The sequence below is a fragment of the Anthonomus grandis genome, chromosome 2 (genome assembly GCF_022605725.1).
Source record: "Anthonomus grandis grandis chromosome 2, icAntGran1.3, whole genome shotgun sequence".
NCBI lineage: Eukaryota > Metazoa > Arthropoda > Insecta > Coleoptera > Curculionidae > Anthonomus > Anthonomus grandis.
Window position 1 is genome coordinate 10,901,107 of NC_065547.1, and position 21,506 is coordinate 10,922,612.

Here is a 21,506-nt window from a genome sequence, read left to right on the forward strand (position 1 = left end):
TTTTATTAATCCCAATAAATTTCTAGAAAGAATAGATAAAATTTTCCGTTTTTTTTTACTGCTAAAAGTAGATAACTATAATTTTTCTAAAAAAAAACATTCTTTTTATTTTTTATCCAAAGTTGTATGAATAAAATAATTCTTTTAATAATTCTTAACAAATAGAGGAAAAAAATAGAATGATAATATACACTTTTGAACCTTAAATAGCAGAGGCTAAATAGTAAAAACTTTAAACTGCATTTACTCAAAACTATCATTTCAAAGTTATCTAGTTGTAATATTGAGGTAGCGATATGGAGAAATATAATTTTGCAAAAAAAAATAAAATGGACTGAATGTGCCACGTAAATGGATACGAGATCTATTCAAAGAACTAGCAACAGTGACGTTCAGTGAACCTTCATGAAAAATTCACCGAAATATTTTAAAACATTCATAGAATGTTTTGTGCTATTGGGGAACTAGAATCAACACTGTTCTCTTTTTTAATATTACTTGTGACTATACTAAAAGGAGAACAATATCCATTCAATTTAGAGAATGTTGCTCTAAGGAAGCAAGAGAGAAATAAAAACCACATGCTCTACTCATCTACACCTAAGAGGTAGAGGGAAATCACAAAAAAAGATACAGTGCTTTGCTGTCAAAATTTGACAATCTTGTCTCTCTAAATAGAACAAATAACTTTTTAGACTTTAACTTTTTCAAACAAATCTACAACTAGCAAAGCTGCCTAAGATAAACAAACTAATTAAAAAAAAAACAACTACCATATCATCCACGACACTCCCGAAGAACATCTACAAGCTATTAACTCACCTAGAGTAGTACTGCGACTATGGTCTAATTCAGCTAAAATTCTGTTATCCTGCTCTATTTTTGCCATAATTTTTTCAATCTCAGTACCTTTAGTGGTTTGCGACCAGGACGATTGATGGTGGCCTCCGGTGGGGGCGCCGTAGTTCGAACCGAGGCCGGAGAGGGCGCCTGCGGCACTCGTCGGACCTCTACTGGTGCGAGTGCTCGAGGCGAGTTCTAGCTGTAGCTCCTCACATCTTTTATCAGGAAATTGTTGATTAATTTAATATAATAATAGTAATAAGTGGCTTGATTAATTTATTTATACAAAAAATAGTCAAAGCTCGAGAAGATAAATAGCTGTATCCAGCTAAAGCTGCTCATATAACCACCATAATAGTGTAAAAGAGTCAATGTCAGGATCAGAAAATGTCAGATAAACTTATATAAAAGGTAAAAAACACGAAATCTACAGCATCACAAATACGTTCAATAAAATTACGAAGGTTACATGTTTCGCTCGACTAGAGCATCATCAGACCTAAACAATAATTAAAATTATGTAACCCGAAAAAAGGAGAATTCAACAAAAACTTACCATAACATACACAAAACACCTGACATATAAGTAAACAAAGCTTACAATAAAGTGGCACTATCTATGTACAAAGAACTTAACTAAACAATCAAATCACTTTATACATTTTAGAAATCTAACCATCATTTAAGAGTCTAGAACTACTTAAGGTTATTAAAAACTAGGTGGCCATCAAACTCTACCAGAAAAACCTTATCTTAAGGAAGAATTACCTACTGAAAATATGGTTTATTCAAAAATGCTTGCTTTTTCACCTTACGCCAAATTTCGTCTCTTTGCGATGCAAAACAAGGACTCATCCAGGTAGAAAAGCCTTAGACCTGGCTAGAAAATCATGGTTGAAAGAAGAAATCAAAGACCACTACAGGAACTTAAACAACGTCAATGTAAAATTAAAGTTGTTATTTTTCAAACTTAAAAACATATTACATTATGCGGAATTTATTTATTTTGATTGTAAATTCAGAGATGAAGTAACAACTTTCGCCTCTACTACTTTTAATAGATTACACAAGAAACTTTTGTATATTTGTTTTTAAGTAACCTTAAAAACAAATATACAGGGTGTCCCAACGAAACAGAGCTATTTTCGGTATGAAAAAAAAAATTTTTTTCAAAAACCTCGGACACTTCGATTTTATTTTTGAGGGGGACAACTTTTCCTTACCAAGGCACCCTCATACCAGCAACCCCCTTCGAGGGGGTGGAATCACCCCTAAAATCCTAAATAAAAAGAGGGGTCGTATGATACCTTATTTTAAAGGTCTTTTAATTCTGAATATAACTGCCAAATTTGAAGTGGCTAAAATTATTTCTCTGGATAAAACAGCTTGTCAAAATTGCGGAAACAGCGAAAATAAAAAAGGTATTATGGACTCTTTTTTGGATAATATTTTTAAAAGAACAAGGAAATCCTATTTTCGAAAGGGTCACTTATTAATTAAGAGGCCACCTAATACCTGGAATCCTTTACGAGGGGTTGAAAGCACCCCTTAAATCTTAAACAGAAAGAGGGATCGTGTTATACCTTATGTTGAAAGCGTTTTCACTTTAAATTTAAATGGTGACTTCTGAGTGACTGATGGATTTCTTCTGGATATGAAAGCCAAATAAAATTCTGGAAAAAATGCTTTAAATAAACTTTTATGTCTGAAACTCTTTCTTACCATTTTTTTTATTGGATCATTAAAACATGATTAAAAATTTATTAGTATTGTTAATATTATTGTTATTACACCTTATCAGCATATCATAAATAAAAACAAAATACCAAATAAAATGCAAACACAAGTATCTGAAGAATTTATTTAGCTTGCTAAATATCATTGGTACTTTTTTCATAAAGCAGCATTTATTTAAATAGTTTTAAATTATTACCCAGTCTTTTACGTGTTGAAACACTGTTAGAGTCCATAAAATGAGAGAATATGCCGGTGACGTAAAATGCGCACAAACTTAAATTTAAACCAAAAAATCAATAAAGGGGAGGCCCCATATTTCCCTGATTAGGTTTACTTGACCGTGAATACATGCATCTCTCTCTTTCACATCTGCTAGAATTCTACGCTTCTACGCTTAACGATAGCCAGCTTAGATGCGCGAAGTCTGACGACACCGGCATATTCTCTCATTTTATGGACTCTAGCAATGGTTTATTCTACTGCAGAGAGGGTTGAGATGATAGAGTTTTTCTTTCGGCATAACAATTGTGCCCATAGAACGGTACAAGAATTTAATGACCTTCATCCAGAAAAACGAGTCAACAAAAAATACGTTCTAGAAATAGTTGCTAAATTTAGGGAATCTGGCAGTGTCTTAAATAAAAAGCGTGAGGTTCAAAATGCTGTTGTTGTCAATGAAGCAATGCAAATAACTGTCCTAGGTCAACTTCATGCCGAGCCAGGAATAAGAGTCATGAGGAAATTGGCGACGAGTACAGGAGTAAGCAAAAGTAGTGTTCATAGGATACTTAAGCATAATAAATTCCATGCTTACAAAATTCATCTGGTGCAAGAACTGAATGAGGACGATTTTGACAGACGAGTGCAATTTTGTGAATCGCTTAGTGATATGGTAACTGTTAATCCGCGTCTTATTTACAACATTTGCTTTTCAGATGAATGTACTTTTTTTCTTAATGGCAACGTAAATCGTCATAACTGCCGCTACTGGTTCCCAGAGAAGTTAAATGTTTGGGCGGGAATCTTGGGCGGCTCCATTGTTGGTCCGTTTTTTCTGCCCGGAAATTTGAATGGAGAAATGTACCGAGATCTCTTGGAAAATGCCGTATATCCAAGAATAGTAGAAATAATGGAAGGCGGAAATCATTCTGATGATGATCAAGTCGTTTTCCAACAAGACGGAGCGCCTCCACATTATGCTGCTGGTGTGAGGCAATATCTTGATGAGATATTTCCTGATCGTTGGATTGGAAGGAGAGGACCTTTTATGGAATGGCCAGCTAGGTCACCCGATTTAACCCCATTAGATTTTTTTATGGGGGCATTTAAAAACAAAAGTTTACGCTACCCAACCAGACACCCTAGAAGACTTACGTCAGAGAATTATAAATGAGTATCAGATGATAACACCTGAAGTTCTACAAAACGTCAGGCATCGTTTTGAGCAAAACCTGTATTCCTGCATGTAAGTAGGCGGGGCACAATTTGAACATTTAATAAATTGACGTAATTTAAATAAACTTGTTTTATTTAAAAGACACAAAAGGAAAAGGGTAGGTATTTCTTATCTCTCCACTTTTACTGGCAGTAAAGATTGTATTTCTTGCTATTTTTATATCCACAAGATATCCATCAGTCACTCAGAAGTCACCATTTAAATTCAGAGTAAAAAGGCCTTTAAAATAAGGAATGATACAACTTTTTTTTCTATTTAAGATTTAAGGGGTGCTTTCAACCCCTCGTAAAGGGTTCCAGGTATTAGGGTGGCCTCTTAATTAATAAGTGACCCCTTTGAAATTAGGACTTCCTTATTCTTTTAAAAATATTATCCAAAACAGAGTTCAAAATACCTTTTTCATTTTCGCTGTTTCTACAATTTTGACAAGCTGTCATATCCGGATAAAAAATTTTAGCCACTTCAAATTTGGCAGTTATATTCAGAATTAAAAGACCTTTAAAATAAGGTATCACACGACCCCTCTTTCTATTTAAGATTTTAGGGGTGATCCCACCCCCTCGAAGAGGGTTACTGGTATGAGGGTGCCTTGGTAAGGAAAAGTTGTCCCCCTCGAAAATAAAATCGACGTGTTCGAGATTTTTGTAAAAAAAATTTTTTTTCATACCAAAAATACCTCTGTTTCGTTTTCGCTGGGACACCCTGTATAACTTCACTTAGACTCAATGATTTCCACGAATATCGCAAAAGTAATTTTAGTCATGTTTTTCACGATAGATTTATGAACCTTAGTGGTGTTTCTTTTTCTGAAGTCGAATTAAAATTTCTTAACAACAATTTAAAATTTAATCTTCCTACTAGAACCGACCGATGTGTTAGGGAAACATTGGCTGTAGAGGCTGAAAATGCTCTACAGTCAACGGATATATCAAATAAGAACATTTTAAGAGCAAGAATAATTTCCTTTTTAAATCAAAATTGTTTCCTTAACAATAAACAGAGAATAAATCAAAACAACAACAAAATATTAAGATCTATAAAAAAAAAATGAGGGACAACGATAACAACTAGCAGTCAGTAACTTTTTCCCTCTTAAACCTATATATAAAATGTATTTTCAGTATGTGAACAAGTATAAATTATCATTTAATTTTATCAGACAACAAACAAACTATATCAAAACTTTTAGGTCGTTTACTTATTTTGGACTAATTTCCTCACAACTATCCCGCTTTTTTTCTCCCTTTGGCATAACCCCAGCTTTTAAAACCAATAATACATTAAAAAGAAATCTAATTAAAACTAAAGATAAACTATCCCCGCTATCTTCTCCAGGAGTTTATGAGATTATGTGTAAAGAGTGCCCTGCAGTGTACGTCGGCCAGTCTGGTAGGAAGATTTCTACTAGGATTAGTGAACACAAGGCCCAATATAATAAATTTAAAAATACCGAAATCACAGTGACCAGTTATGAAACATAATTTTCCTTACAGCCAAAATATAAAAATACTGCATCAATGCAACAAAAGTAAAAAACTAGACTTGTTGGAGACAATGGAGATTAGTAAAGCTTTTAAAAGCCCAGATCTGTCCTGTGTTAATGAAAGGTTTGATTTTGATGGCCACCTAGTTTTTAATAACCTTAAGTAGTTCTAGACTCTTAAATGATGGTTAGATTTTTAAATTGTTTCTAAAAGTTCTTTGTACATAGATAGTGCCACTTTATTGTAAGCTTTGTTTACTTATATGTCAGGTGTTTTGTGTATGTTATGGTAAGTTTTTGTTGAATTCTCCTTTTTTCGGGTTACATAATTTTAATTATTGTTTAGGTCTGATGATGCTCTAGTCAAGCGAAACATGTAACCTTCGTAATTTTATTAAATGTATTTGTGATGCTGTAGATGTCGTGTTTTTTACCTTTTATAAAAGTGTATGAACAGCATCTTTGGGATAATGGATGAATTTTTTGAGTTAGATAAACTTAATTCAAAATTTTAAATTCCCATGTTTTTACTGAGCTGTAAAATTTACGAGTTTGCGTTACTTTTAGCAATATTTTACAATAAATACAATATCTATATCGATTATTGTAGTTGATTGTTTTTGCATTGCTTGGTATTACATTTTTAATATAAAATATTTATAATACACAGAGGTGGTGTCCTTTTTATAATTATAATGTTATGACCAAAGGAAGAGAAAGTATACTTAAAGTCAAAGTCTCCCAAATCTCACAATTTGTATTATCTAAGTCTCTTTGAGAATAATGGATGATTATTAATGATGATCACAATAAGGATTCTATATTCTAGGCGTCAGAAAAAAACGATTTTTTTTAGAAAACTAAATCAGTTATAATAACCCAATACTACCAAAGATACAAGATATGTTAAAAATATTTATTTAAAAAAAATCAATAAATTAATAAATATAGTTATAGTTATAAAAATCAGCGATGTTAAATTTTTTTTTGTCCTAAATAAACATAAAAATTTGTTTGTATTTTTTTAAATAGTATAAAGTCTATTTTTGCAATTTACTCTTTAACGTAATATTTTCTCAGGTAAAAATGTGTTATTATATTCGTACTTGACTTATTTTATTGTTAAATTGAAATGTAATATCCGATTAAAAAAAGACAAAATAATATTTACAAATCCTTATGAGCTTTTAAAGTTATTTTACAAATTAAGATAGGTTCTCTATCCTCTTTCGACGGTAACATTTTGTTGTCCTCGTGTAATTTTAGACAATTCTCAATTTTGATTTCTGGAAGAAAATTTTCATAATTTCAGAGTTTTCAGAATTTCCAAAATTTTTAAAGAGGCAAAAATCTCATTTTGAGAAAAACCTTTAAACAGTTTTTCCTAATTTTCTTTAAAACTACAAAGAATATAAAAAATTGCCTTTTCGCATAAGAACCCTAATCAAATATAGAATAAATCATATAAAATAATATTTAGTCATAAACTTCAAAATATAGAAGTTATCGAAGATTTTTGAAAAATTGCAAAATTATGTGGGTGAAAAAAAAAATTGAGAAAATGTGTTTAATTTTTATAAATTGATAAGTTGCACAAAAAGCTTCAAAAAGGTCTTATAAAATTTTTTTTTTAATTTACCGAGAAAAAAAGTTATATCTGTTTTTCCCAAAAAGTCTTTCTCCAAAAATCCAAAAGGGTACCCATGGGAAAATGTTTAAAATTTAGGTTTTTATTTTTTTTCCGGAAAACTATTGGTTTGGGAAAAAAATTATTACAACAAAAATTGTATGGAATGTCCAGCAGTTTTCCAGAAAATTGAAAAAAATCCTCTTAACAGTTTTTCCTAATTTTCTCGAGAACTATTAGGAACAGATTTAAATTTCTTTTAGCACTGAAATTCTAATCAAAAATAGAACAAATGATAAAGAATAACATTTAGTCGTAAGCCTCAAAATAAAGAAGTTTTGGAGGATTTTTAAAAAATTGGAAAAAAAATGTTTTCAAAAAATTATTTTAAGACTAATAATGAAATTTTTTGGAAATAAATAATTTGTTAAAAAATCTTATAAGACTGTTTTAAAAAATATACAAGAACAAAATTATAGCCAGTTTTTCCAAAAACAAAACTCGAAAAAAATCGTAAGGGGTACCCATTGGAAAATGTTCATAATTTTGGTTTTTATTTTTTTCCTGGAAAACTATTGGATTGGAAAAAAACATTATTAAAACAAAAGTTGTGTGGTATACCAATGTGCATAAGATGCATTTGAAATTTTTTTTTCAAGTTCAAAAGTTTTCCAGAAAATTGGGAAGAACCTCTTAGGCCTTTTTTTTTCATTTTCTCGAAAACTATTAGAAATGTAGAAAATTTTATTTTAGCAGTATATTCCTAATCAAAAATGGAACCCATCATAAAAAAATCACATTTGTTAAATGAAAAATAAAAGAGTTATAGAGGATTTTTGAAAAAAAAAATGGAAATGCATAAAAAACACCTTTCACTATCACTTAACTCATCTTAATTATAACACTAGGCTATAACACTGCGATGTCAACTAACAGGCCTCTACGATCGGTGCTCCTTAAATGAGCTACGGTCTTCATCAAAGGGTTTTGCCACTCCGCATTAATTTTGTCGGCGACTTGGATATAATTGAGTTGTAGTACTGAGTAATTAATACGGAGGGATAGTAAGAAATCCCTGGTTTTTCTACAGAAACTAAATTAAGATGAAGTTCTGGTAATGCTAGAAGGAAGTGAATTTAATACATGAGTTGCTAAATATACAGTACCGACCACCATGACGAGTCCTAACTGAACTCGCAACATGGAAATCAGAAAGAGTGTGAAGTTTCTGGTATAGTGGAAGCGGTAGCTAGAAAAAAAAACCGCAAATTGTGATACAAGCAAGATGCTTGGTACATGTATATTATAGACCCAAATAATCATTTTGACTCGAAGTTTCTACGAAAATTTCCCTTAGGGGAGGAATGGGGAGAATAACTACCCCTTACTAAAAATTTAAATAGATTTCTTTAAAAATCGTAGGTAAGCGTGCATTTATCCTGTTAGAAAGTCTTGTGGTTGGTAAATAGACACTGACAGTAGTTTTAGTAGTCCTAAAAAAGTTTTAACCCCTAAAAGGGAAGTTTACCAACTAATTTTTTTTTAGAGACAAATGTATTAGTTATAAACATGTTAGTTATAATAGGTATTTTATCCCAGTGATGGCACAACTAAAATAAAATATGGTCTTAGAGGGTGCTAATACGAAGGCAGGCAGGCCCCTTCTTGCCTCCTCAACTAATTTAATTGATTTTCTATTCATTTTCTATTCAGACATTTTCATCTTCATTGCTTCCCTCTATAAAAATAAAAAAGGAGTATTAGAATACAATAATTAGGATAAAATAATTGACAAACACACGTTTTATTAATGCAGTCTCCGTGGCAAACTTTGCAGGAGGGTGTGCACGGGATTGCATATTTTTTACAGCAGCATCTATTTGTGTCACAGCCAGACCGACAACCACACCTATCCAGCTCTTTAACTGATGCCCATATCCAGTCTAGCTGCGACCAAACTGGCTCAAGGGAACCATCTTCCCGCCTCTTCCACCCCCATTGGGGGTGGTCGGCTAGATATAGAGCCTTCCAGTGCACGTCCCCATATCTCTCCAGCTTGGTACTTAACGCGTTTTATATGCTCTAAAAGGGCACCAGCGGTAGGAGGTATCCCTGAGATGGAGTTCTCTCCAGTGACAAATAGGTGACGACGGGCTTCGGTCATATCGGTTATTTCGCTGCGTGAATGGTACATATCAAGCGTAAATTTTTCTAGAGCTTTTATGTGTGTATCAGTCAGCTGATCGATGCTGGAAGGGTAGGACAAACACTTAAAAGTTGAAGTAATGTCTGGGTCTTTCCAAGCCGACCAGGTACTTCTCTTACCTAAAACACATGATATCAAAACAATTTCTCTTACAATGATAAGAGTACGCACCCTTTGATGTAAAAAAGAAAGTTGAATCACACCCTGTAAAACCGTGAAATCCACGCAGCGCAACTGCTTTGTGCAGCTGCTTTTCTCTACCAAGTTTATTTGCGATTTCGTGGACGGGAATGTATCTTTTTTTAATGCGTTGCCAAACAAAATCCACAACTTTTTTAAACCGTGATATTGAAGCTCGTGGAAATGAGATACTCCCACAACAACTACGTCTGTGTCGGAACAGCGGATCAGAACTGACTCGGTTCCGTTGGCAACCATATCTTTTACAGGAAGAAGTATTCTGCCGTCAGCTTCCTTCATTTGGGAAATATCCGATCCTTGTAACTCAGAAGTAGATCCAGGTGACGTTACAATTTTATTATCAACATTTGTAACAATTTGAAATTGTTTTAGTAAAATTATAAGATTTCTAGCGAGAAAACGGAACAGTTCCTGTTTGTTTTCTGAGTTTTTTAAATAGTCGTTCCAGTTTTTTGGAAGAATATCTATAACAAATAAAAAATAATGGCAAATACTATTGGAAAAATGTTATTTCTGTCAATTTTTCTTACCTCTTTCGGGAATATCTATCTGGCGAACTCCAGCACCTCTTAGATCACGAGTGGTCGCTTTAAGACTCATATTGCAGTAAAGATCCCAGGTTACATCTATTCTAAGAGCACTTACGCTGTTAGCAATTTTTGTTAGAGCAGGAACTAACTGTTTAGAACAGTATTCGGAGTCATTTGTGGAAGTGCCCGTGGGCTTATATAGATGAAAATAATATTATAGGGGAAAATAAAAAATAATATTTTAGGGCATAAAAAGTCACAAGTACAATTTGTTTAAAAAAGAACTGTCCTAGAATATTGATCGCAATGGTACATAACAATTTTTTTTGTTTCTTGTAAGTTGAGCGGTAGGGGTGCAAGAGAGGATGGTTCTCCCCCTCCCCCACCCTCCCCAAACGCTTCGAAAATTTCTAGTTTTTTAATTTGCATTAAATTTATTTTATGAAAATGTACTAACTTAAATATTTATCTTTTGCGCTAAAGTTCCAAAAAATCAGGGGGTAGCCATCCCCTTTTAGGGGTTAATAATTGTTTTGACTGCTTTTAAAGATTACTATTACCTTTTTTTAACACCTGATCGTAATTCACAATGTTTTGAAACAGAATGAAAGCTGGTTTACTGACATTTGGTGAATAAATACATCTGAATTTTGAGGGGGGTCAGAATGGTGCTTCCACTCCTCCCCTAAGGGATGTATTTATAGGAACTTCGGGTAAAAATGATTATTTGAGTCTATAGTACATGTGTACCAAACGCCTTGCTTGTATCACAATTTGCGTTTTTTTTTGTAGTTATTCATGTGTACCGCTTCCACTAGTATAGGTGCTCTAGAAAATAAAGATCCAACACAAAATATGTAACTGGTATCTTCTCTTATAGTAAGCCAGCCGGATTCTTTTATATACGGAGATATATGATTAAACTTACGAACATCATTACTAAGCCTCAGGCATGCATTTTGAATTTTCTGCAAAGACAACTGATCCTGCTGAGTTTATCAAGGAATATAAACAAGTAAGAAATTCAAATGAGACGGTACTAATGAGTCACATCAACTGCGCCTAGTTTTTCAAAACTTTTCTCTATAACTGATGATACATGATAATACTCGAGAATCTTACATCGGTATCGATGTAAAGTTCCATATTCCTCCAACTGTCTATTGACTCAAGAATTGTCATTTACAATCTATGAAAAACCCTGATCGTTCAAATTAGTCTCTTTAGATTGACCAAACAAAATCAATTAAGTTTTGCTTTCATTAAGTCTATGAGCTATGGAAACATTAAGAATGATTTCTATCTGGATGGCTCTTATGAATGATCACTACATATCAATATATTAGAACGAATTTAATTTTCTAACTTTAACTGTTCTTACTTACCGGACGTTCTCCAGAGCGATCTTCTTTTCCAATTCCCTTACTCTGGATTGTCGGGCTTCTAGTGTATCGGGGCCACAGCCGGCCAATACCGTGAGGGCTTCCTGATGTTGCCTCTCGAGGTCGGCCCTGCGCGCCTCCGCGGCCCTCAGTTGCATTTCGAGATCCATTTCCTAATTGAAATGACACTTTTAATGAAAATTAAGGCTTTATGTCACTTAATTAATACTAATTTCTATATTTCCATAAGTTTGACCATGAAAAAAAATTATCCGCTACTGGATCCGGTCTAACGAAACCGTTATTTTTTGCCTTTGACCTAAGACGTGAAACATCTACGGAAGTTAGACGTCTACCAACTTATAAAAGAAACGCCTGTTCTGTTGTAAATTTTGGTAGAGGAGGCCCTCAAGCATAAAAGGAGAACTTTAAAATTGAAATCTACAAAAAGTTCTTCTACAGTACAGAAGTCACAGGAAAATTAAAAGTTAGTGAGTACATCGACAGATTTAAAAGTCCATATTCTTTTTCTTAAAGGCGATAGAAGCTCCAAACTTACCAGTAGAAATGGCTTACTTTGAGAAAAAGACACATCACAAAAATTATGTTTAAACAAAAAAGTAATACTTATATTCATAGCTTGTTACAGAGCTAAAACAATCCAGAAAAATTTGAGCAGATTGTGATCCCATTACAGCCTTTCTGTCATTGAGAAAGAAACTAGGTGGTAGCTTCCTAGAACTCTGTAAAGAATTAGTGTAAGACCAGAATTTCGGATGCTCATTACAAGGCCTAACTAAAATTTTACATTGTGTGCGCAAATGGCAAAACTATTAGTAATCAAGGGGAAGTCTAGTTTCTTTGTATTTTTTGAAAGCAGCTTTTGTCTGAATAATTTGTGATTTAAGATCCTCAGAAAACTATTTGAGAAAATTCCTACTGGCAATCTTTTTAAAGGATCCAAACATATTCAAAATGTATAAAGCTAATATTATAAATGTTATAAAAAATATATGTTTTGGAGTCATAAAAGTAGTTAGTTTCATGTGTTCCATTCCAAACTGAAGTGGTAGATGATAATTCTTATATTATGGTTATTGTCGACAATCAACACCGAGTCATCAGCATAATGGATATTGTTAATGCACACTCCATTAACCTTTTTGCCTATCTCAACTTCTTTTGAAGCTTCTTGAAAAATGCCTCTGAATGTAAATGAAACAAGAGTAGAGACAGCACACATCACACAAATATTCAATAATAATTGAGTAATAAATCCGACCAATTAAGAATCTCTTTAGAATGATTTTAATCTTGACGTCGCCTCTCTAATGCTCCTCGGTAGGTAACATTTTTATACCTTCATAGAAAATAGATGTGACATGTTCTGTGTAATAAACTTAAGTTGATTTAAGAAAATCAGATATTCCACACTACAATCTATTATCTCTACATACAGCAACTTGTGCCCATTCTAATAAAGAAAACAAACGATTCAATTAGGGACAATTACAATGTGCTCTCAATCGTCATGCCATGCTCCCGATAAGTCACTCTAATAGCAAAGCAACCTGCAAAAACCCTGTTAACAACCAGGCCCACAAATTTATCAGAACAAGACTGAACGGGACAATCCGCAACAAGAGCATTATCTAGACCACGGTTATTATTAAAATAGATTAGCATAGTCTTTAGTGGGTCTTACCCTCGAAATGTCCCAAAGGGACCATTGTTCTTCATACCTTTACTTTCATAATTTTCGTAAATGCTAATAATAATTGCTTTAGAAACAGTCACTTTTCGATAGGCTCAATGAATGGTGTATGGCCAGTAGGCTAATCCTTAATGTTGGTAAATGTAAGTTTATTATTTTTTTTTAAGAAAAATCAAATGAATCTGCATATCACGATATAGATTATCCATGATTAGATAGATATCCATGATAGATTATCCATGCAAACCAAGTACTCGCCGACATCTGGTTTGAAGACATGGTTGGCTTTTTAACTGATACAGGATAAGGTCAAAGATAACATTATTCATATTTGAAATGTTATTGCGCTGAAACAAGTTGTACAACGAACAAGTTTCAGATATGTACGTACATGATCTTAACAATTTCAGCTAGTGGTACATAGTTGTTGATTGTTGGTTAAGTAGTAAAGCAAAAATCATCAATGATCCACGTGGTTTTGGGATAAACACATCCTAGGAGCATCTAATACTTTCTTAATCTTGTTTTTACAAAGATCTATTGAATGTTGCCTTGAGATTGAATAAGACAGCTAGCGATATGTGAACTGCTAATAAGACGCCCCCAAGACGTTTAGAATTACGGCAGCTGTACGGTCACAGTGATATACATTGAAAGAGTGAAAACGCAGATCACCATCTTAAAAACTATCATTATATATAAGGTCAGTTTCAAACATAACAATTACATCGAAACAGAAGATTAAAACATTGCATTGTAGAGGAATTGGCTTGGTCCTGAGACCACGAACAAGGCAAGCGTTCCTATTGTTCCTATATTAAACAACCACTGCTTATTTTATTAAATTGTTCTCTTGAAACTGGTGAAACCTTTGAAGTACTAAAATTAATAACAGTTATTCCGATACCAAAAGTAAATAAATCTAGTTTAGTTATTGACCTAAGACCGATAAATATTTTATGTGTGTTTACAAAATTCTGGAAAAAGTGTTGTATACACAGCTTATTAACTATCTTAATGATAACCACATAATCAGTGACTTTCAATTTGGCTTTAGAGAAAAGTAACTGCGAAACTGCTGTTCAGGGTATATTGGCTGATTGGAAAAAAAATAGAGACTGTAATTTAGCTACTAGTGCCATTTTTCTGAATTTAAGAAGAGCATTTGAAACCATCAATAGAAAGAGATTATTCACAAAATTAAAAAGTATAGATTTAGAGGGGATTATTTTGAAGTGGTTTAGTATATATTTAAAAGATATAAAACAGGTATTAAAAGTTAATGATGTTTTAGCAGAACCGTTAATAAATAAATATGGCGTTCTACAGGGTAGTGTATTAGGACCATTGCTATCTGTAATATATATTGATGATTTAATAGATTATATTAAAGAATGCATATCTTTTTGCAGATGATGCTTTATTTTACTTTGCTACATTAAACACACATGAGGTTCAACATAAATTAAATAATATTGTAAAATCGGTCTATGAGTGGTGTAATTTAAATGATTTAAATGTTAACATCTTTAAAACAAAATATATGATAATAGCAAAGGAATGTTTTTAGAGATACTTACTAGCACAGTTAAATATAAAAATAGGGAACTATTCGATAGAATGTGTAACAAAAATTAAATACTTAGACATATGGATAGATCGGGACTTAAATTTTTAAGGTCCTGCACTTGAGGTCATTAAGAATATTTCAAAAGATTTATTATTTATCTAGATGTTCACCTTACTGAAGCTTATGGACAAAAAAAACTATTTACAATGTACTTACCCTGCCTCACTTTAATTATTGTTCTAGTGTATTATTTTTATTAAAACAAAATGAGTTGTCTCAACTTTAAAAAAATGCAAAATAGGGCCATGCGCATAATACTAAGTAAACCAAGATTGACCCCAATAAGACATGTTACATGCTTTAGAATGGTAACCAGTCAGAGTGCATCTTCTACTCAATACGCTGACATTTGTCCATAAGATTAAAATTGGTCATGCTCCACAGTATCTGTTGAGTAGTCATATTCTCTGCCGAAATACATGATCATACCACGCAATTGAGAAATGTGCTTAAAATTAATTATTTTTAATGGCTAAACAAATACAATATGACCAAAGGAGGGAAAAAAGTAAACTCAAAGTCCAAGTCTCATAAATCAGCGTATATTAAAGGTTACGCGTTTCGCCGCATTAGGGCATCATCAGACCTAAATAAAATTATCAAAATTAAATGCAAAAACCACACACTGACTGACACTAACATAAATAACAAAAAAATTTAAATAAAATACGTTTACACCATCGTGTATCGTTATCGTCATTGCCTCCTCAAACAAAACAAATATCATCCACATATCGTTTATATGGCGGCTAATATATCGGCGAAAGAACTGTTCATAATTTTGCACTCCAAGTTGTGCATAAAAACTTCACTCAAGAAAGGGGAAAGGCATGATCCCATGGCTAAGCCAGCCTTCTGTGTATACATTTTGCCATTGAATTTAAAAAAGTTTTGATCTAAAACAGTTTTTAGTAGCCAAATTAAGTCTGAAGAAATCAGCCTGGGTATACTGGGAAAAAGATTTTTCACATCTAAGGAAATTAACATTGCATTGTCTGGTATATATATGCCTTTTAAAAATTAGCAAATTTGACGGAATTCTTAGTGGAAAAACAACTTCTGCTGATTTATGAGACTTGGACTTTGAGTTTACTTTTTCCCTCCTTTGGTCATATACTAGTCTCTTTGAGAGTAATGGACGATTATTTTGAAATACAATATGTTGCCAATAGGAATCAAAGCAATCAAAACTATAAAGGTTTTTAAAAGGACTTGTGAAAATTATTTAATCGTAAAAGTGATTTATTTACTATTAAACTAATTCTAAAAAAAATTCAGGTTTTTTTTTTGTCTCGTTTTTGTTCGTATAATATACATATGTTTATGGTAATTGTATACTGTTTCTTAATTATTTAATTTTTTTTAAGTGTAATATGGTAATTTTTTTTTATGCTAAACACAAGCACAAGAGGGAAGTCCTATGTCACTCTTGGAGTGGTGCTTGCGCAAAGATATTTGTAGGCATTTATCTTGAATCGCTGTAGGTTGTATGCATCGGGATATATGTGTGTGGTGGAAGCCCGTTCCACAAAGAAGATGTTCTCCAGATGAATGAGTTCCGATACAGCGACGTCCTTGGGGTAGGCAGGTGGACTCGATGTTGATGAGCCGCAACTGCTAGATGCGTCCTTCTTGCCGGAACAGCCCTGGGTGGAATCAGGCCTGCCAGCTCAGAGGAGCACTTACCGTGATAATAACGGTAGAATAAACAGAGATCAGCCACCTTTCTCCTGTGCTCCAGACTATCCAGACTCCTTGTCAGTTCTGGTTTGTCGATAAGACGAATAGCTCTCTTCTGTATAGAATCCAGCAGGTTTAAACTATGCTTGGGAGCAGAGCTCCAGACATGCGAGCAATACTCGAGGGAAGGGCGTATTTGAGCCTTATAAAGAGTCAGCAGCTGTTCTGGTGTATACAGTTTTTTCGTTTTGAAAGGCACTCTGAGTTTTTTGGAAGCCGCCCTGGCGACCTCGGCAACGTGGTCATGCCAGGACACACTGTTGGTGACCTCGACTCCTAGAAGATGTAAAGATGATTTCATTGGCAATGTTTTCCCTGCCATAACCAGCTCCGGGCAACCAAAGTTAGTCTTCATCGTAAATACTGCAGCCTGCGTTTTTTTAGCGTTAAAATTGACTAGATTGTTACCGTCCCACTCCAAGATTGCTCTAATATCGTTGTTGGTTGAAGCTACTTGTTGCTGCCTAAGATTCTAAGAACTTGCGGCTGTCGTTGGTTTGGCGGACTTAAATGTGGAAATAAGTGTGCTATCGTCCGCAAAGCTGTAGATTGGATTGACAGTGGTTCCTAGCAAATCGTTGATATATATCAAGAAAAGGGTGGGGGATAGAATGCATCCTTGAGGGACTCCAGCGTTAATGTTAAATTTGTCGGAAAGGTATCCATCGACGGCTACTTGGATTGTTCGTTGTTCAAGAAAACTTTTGATCCAATTTAATAATGACTTTTGTATGCCGATTGAGGAGAGCTTGGTTAGTAGTCCCTCATGCCACACTCTGTCAAATGCCTTGGAAATGTCAAGAGCGACTGAGCGGAACTCGCCGTGCTTCTCCATGGCCTCTGTCCACAAGTGTGTGACGTAAGCCAGAAGATCGCCGGTGGATCTAAGCTTTCGGAAGCCGTATTGATGATCGCTGATTAGTCCAGATGATTCCAGAGATCTTAACAGTTGTTGGTTGACTGCTTTCTCCATAATCTTTGATATTACTGGAACTAGTGCAATCGGGCGGTAATTGGAGGGCATCGTCTTCTTACCCTTTTTGGGTACAGTTTGCCCTCGAGCAGTTTTCCAGCTTGTTGGAAATTGGCCCTGCTTATACGATGCCGTGAACAGTCTACATAAGGGAGGAGTCAATTCGTCTGCACAACGTTTTAGTATTAGGGCTGGAATTCCATCAGGTCCAGAAGCTTTGTTGGTGTCTACGCTTTTAAGAATTTTATTTATAATTCGTTGGGGAAACGAAATTTCTCCCATCGATGAATTCACCCTTGGCAAATATGGCGGTGTTTTGCCTTGCGACTGCAGAGTATAATTGGACGCGAAGAGTTTACCCAGTAAGTTGGCTTTTTCCCTTGCTGTTACCGCGATAGAACCATCATCTGCTGTTAGGGGTGGCAAGGCCGACTTAGCAAATCCTTGACTAACGGCTTTCGATACCGACCAGAAAGATCTTATTTCATTTGGGCAGTTTAGCAGTTTGTTTTTGATCCTGTTGTTGTGACTCTCTTTGCATTCATCAGTAATTCGCTTGCAGCTATTTCTGGAGGCTAAAAAGTTCCTCCGATTTTCGATGGAAGGATGTTGACGCCATTTGCGATATGCTGCGTTTTTAGTGTTTACTGCCTTTTTGCAATTCAGGTTGAACCATTGCTTGTTGTTTGATCCGCATTTAGTAGAAAAAGGGATATGAGCTTCCATTCCTGCCAAGATCGTCTCGTTCTAATCGAGATGCTATTGGTTCTGAAGCAGACTTCTTTCCAAGGGAATGAGCGATAAAATTCCCGAAGATGGTTCCACTCTGCTGATTTTTAGTGCCATACCTTCCGCGGCATCGGAGGATCCTGCGTTTTAACCTCCAACTGGCAAGAGACTGTTATCAATTTGTGATCCGATGTTCCTAGGGAGGCATGTACTGATACAGTGTACGAGTCAGGGTCTGAAGCCAAGACCAGATCTAGGAGACTCGCGAACTCGCCGTCTCGATCGGGGATTCTGGTAGGTTTCTCCACAAGCTGCGTAAGCCCGCATATGGTGGCAAATAGCTCAGCTTCTCGTCCTTCATCGTCGTTCTTGTTGCAGAAGCGCAGCCAGTTGATATTGTAAACGTTAAAATCACCCATGACGATGATTTCTGCGCTTGGGTGGTCAATTTGCAGATGGTTAATGCAATCAACCAGGTTCAAAAAGAGCCGTCTATATTGGGTGTCGCTTGGTGGTCTTTAGATACAGCAGATAAATTTCGTGGCACCACTGGCTATTATTTTGAACCACATGACGTCGAAGTCCGCAGGTTCAAGCGTTTCCTCCCGCTGGCAACTCAAATCGTTCTTGACAAATACTCCCAATCCAAAGTTTAGTTGAAATCGGGTGTGTAGATCGTATCCAGGATAAATGAGGTGAATATTTGTTGTTGAAGGTTTCACCTTTGTTTCTGCCAATGCCAGAATGTGAGGCTTATTTGATTGCAGGTGTTGGTGTACTGCATTAATATTGGTGTTTAGGCCTCTGATGTTGCTGAAATTGATTTTTCGGCTTTTAGATCCGCCTGATAGACCCCCCACGACCAGCCTCCGCCCGGAGATCCGAATGGGAGGCGAGTTTACCTCCGGAAAGTTTTGGTCGTGAGGGCGCCATCATGCATTTATTCTTCTTCTCCATTTCCCCTTTGGAAACCGGACACATCGACATGGCGGCGAAACGTGAGTTCCATGGAACCACTTCACGCCGCCTAAGTCCTATGTGGTGGTATTGAACCGGGCGATGCAAGTGGATAACATCTACCACCAAAGGGGTTGCTCTTTAAGTCGCCTTTTACGACAGGCAGAGCGTACCGGAGGGCTATTCTACCCCGGCCCTCCCCGGGGAAAAGTAACCTCGTTGCATAACTACGTATTAGTTTTTGACTAAATAAACGATATATATATTGTTGGACTTTCCAAAGCGTGAGAGCTTAGTTGGACACTTTCGAAATCAAGAATATTAAGAGCAAAAAAGCAGGCTTTGTTCTGTCGATCATGCAGTTTGGTATGCAATTCAATATCTGACGAGGATAGGGGCATGTTTTTACTAGATAGATTAGAATCACCTGGTTGCAAGCTAGAAATCTTATTTTTTATGCTTAAAACAGTAGCATCCACTGATCCACTTAGGATAGGAATGCTCGTGGTTAAGTTTTAATAATAATAATAATAATAATCGTCTTTTGTTCAAAAAAAAACAACAGATTGACAAATATTACAATTGAAAAAAAAAGTCTAGCCTAAGGCTACTCAAACTTAACCCTAATAAATAATAAAAAAAATTCGGTAATCATACATAATAATAATAAGAAAAATAATATAATTGTTCCCACCAAAAAAATACTTATACTCTTCTTTATACCTAACACGGGGGAGATATACAACTCATAACCTGCACCAAAACAATACTGTACACAAACAAATACCCTTGTATGCAATCGTATATAACCATCATGCTACCTCTGGAGCACACGATACTAGTGAGTTAAAAAATAGGAGCTCAACTGTACTCTAAACAAATATAACCTAAATTCTGATTTAAACTTAGTTAAACTATGAAGTAGTAAATCATTGTTTGGCAAGGAGCTACATGATTTAATCGCATTATAAGTAAAAGACTTCTTGTATGTTTTTGTATTATGTCGAGGAATATATATTTAAATATATTGCTGTTATTTAGATCATGGACGCTCAAATTGGTGTGCCTCTATTATATCATTAGTTACCAGAGCCAAGGCGCAGGATGTGGAATACCCCTTACAAACCCCCGTTTTGCAATTCTCCATTATCATTTAAATATGAGTACATCTGGCTGTATAAAATGTTCACCATTATTTTCGAAATGGCAGGTAAGATTGCTATAATGCTTAAGTCATTAAAGGTCTCTGGTTTTTTGATTTTGCTAAAGGTATTCCTATTGCAGTTTTCCAACTTTGAGGAAAATAAATTTGTTCTATGCAACTGCAAATAATATTAGTTATTTAAGGATCAATAAATGAACTGCAATATTTTAACATAGATGACGTGTTTTTGTCTGTGCCACAAGCATTAGTTTTCATGTTTTGAATAATTTTTTGAACATCTATAGAACACATAGAAACTTTGAATTTTTTTGTTTTCGTAAAATTCTATAGTTTCATCACAGTCATTAGATCTGTTATTAAAAAATTGAGAAAAATGCTCGTTTTTTTAAATTTGGATCTGTTAAGATAGGAGTTAACTTGCTAACATTTGAGTTTAGGACATTTAACGATCCTAGTGCTGAACGTTTTTTTTTATGTTTTTTTGTCTAGAAATAAAATGGAGATAGGCCTTTTTTTCAAATCTCAATATAGAAACTGTAAAATTACGCAGTTCTTTGTACCGGTTATGGTACAAGTACAACCAGGTACAAACAGGTTATGTAAGGCATTTTCTAAACCCATAAAGCCCAAGATTTGCTTCAGATTATTCAAACAATCCTTACAATAGAAGGAAAAGGCTCTCTTGGATAACACTATGGTCCTAATTTCAGTTGGTCCAGTGATACTACCACAATATTGACAAATGACCTTTTTGCAATAAACACAGGGGAAGCCATATATCTCATTGCTCCTGGGTTCCTTAAAAATAACTTATTGCATTTATAACATATGATTGTTTTTTTAAAAGATTTGAAAAATCCCAAAACTATTTGCCCTTTTTCTTTTTCTGAAGGGCGAATTAATGATTTCTGGATATGTTTATCACAATATTTATTTTCGTTTTATAGGAAAAACTGAGAAAGACTTGAAAAAACCAAAGTTTTTATGTTTAATAAATTAATTAAAAAAAAAAATTATTTGTTGTATTGATTATGATATTACAATTATTACTATTAACGGGGATGATATACAATATAAATAATTATATATGCAGCTTTTCGTTTTGCTACAATCTTTCCAATGTTATCTATAGT

General features: G+C 34.4%; 1 protein-coding gene across 11 annotated transcripts in view; it reads right to left on the bottom strand.

The window, feature by feature from the left end:
- Positions 1 to 21,506, bottom strand: part of LOC126749487 (RIMS-binding protein 2) — a 159,680-nt gene that overhangs the window by 131,138 nt on the left and 7,036 nt on the right. For all 11 annotated transcript variants that reach the window (XM_050459198.1, XM_050459238.1, XM_050459234.1 and 8 more), the window contains exons 2-3: positions 11,469 to 11,638; positions 823 to 1,058 (exon numbers count right to left, since the gene is read on the bottom strand). In XM_050459198.1, the coding sequence (XP_050315155.1) occupies positions 823 to 1,058; positions 11,469 to 11,635 (403 nt within the window). In that variant the 5' untranslated portion in view covers positions 11,636 to 11,638. The remainder of the gene's footprint in view (positions 1 to 822; positions 1,059 to 11,468; positions 11,639 to 21,506) is intronic.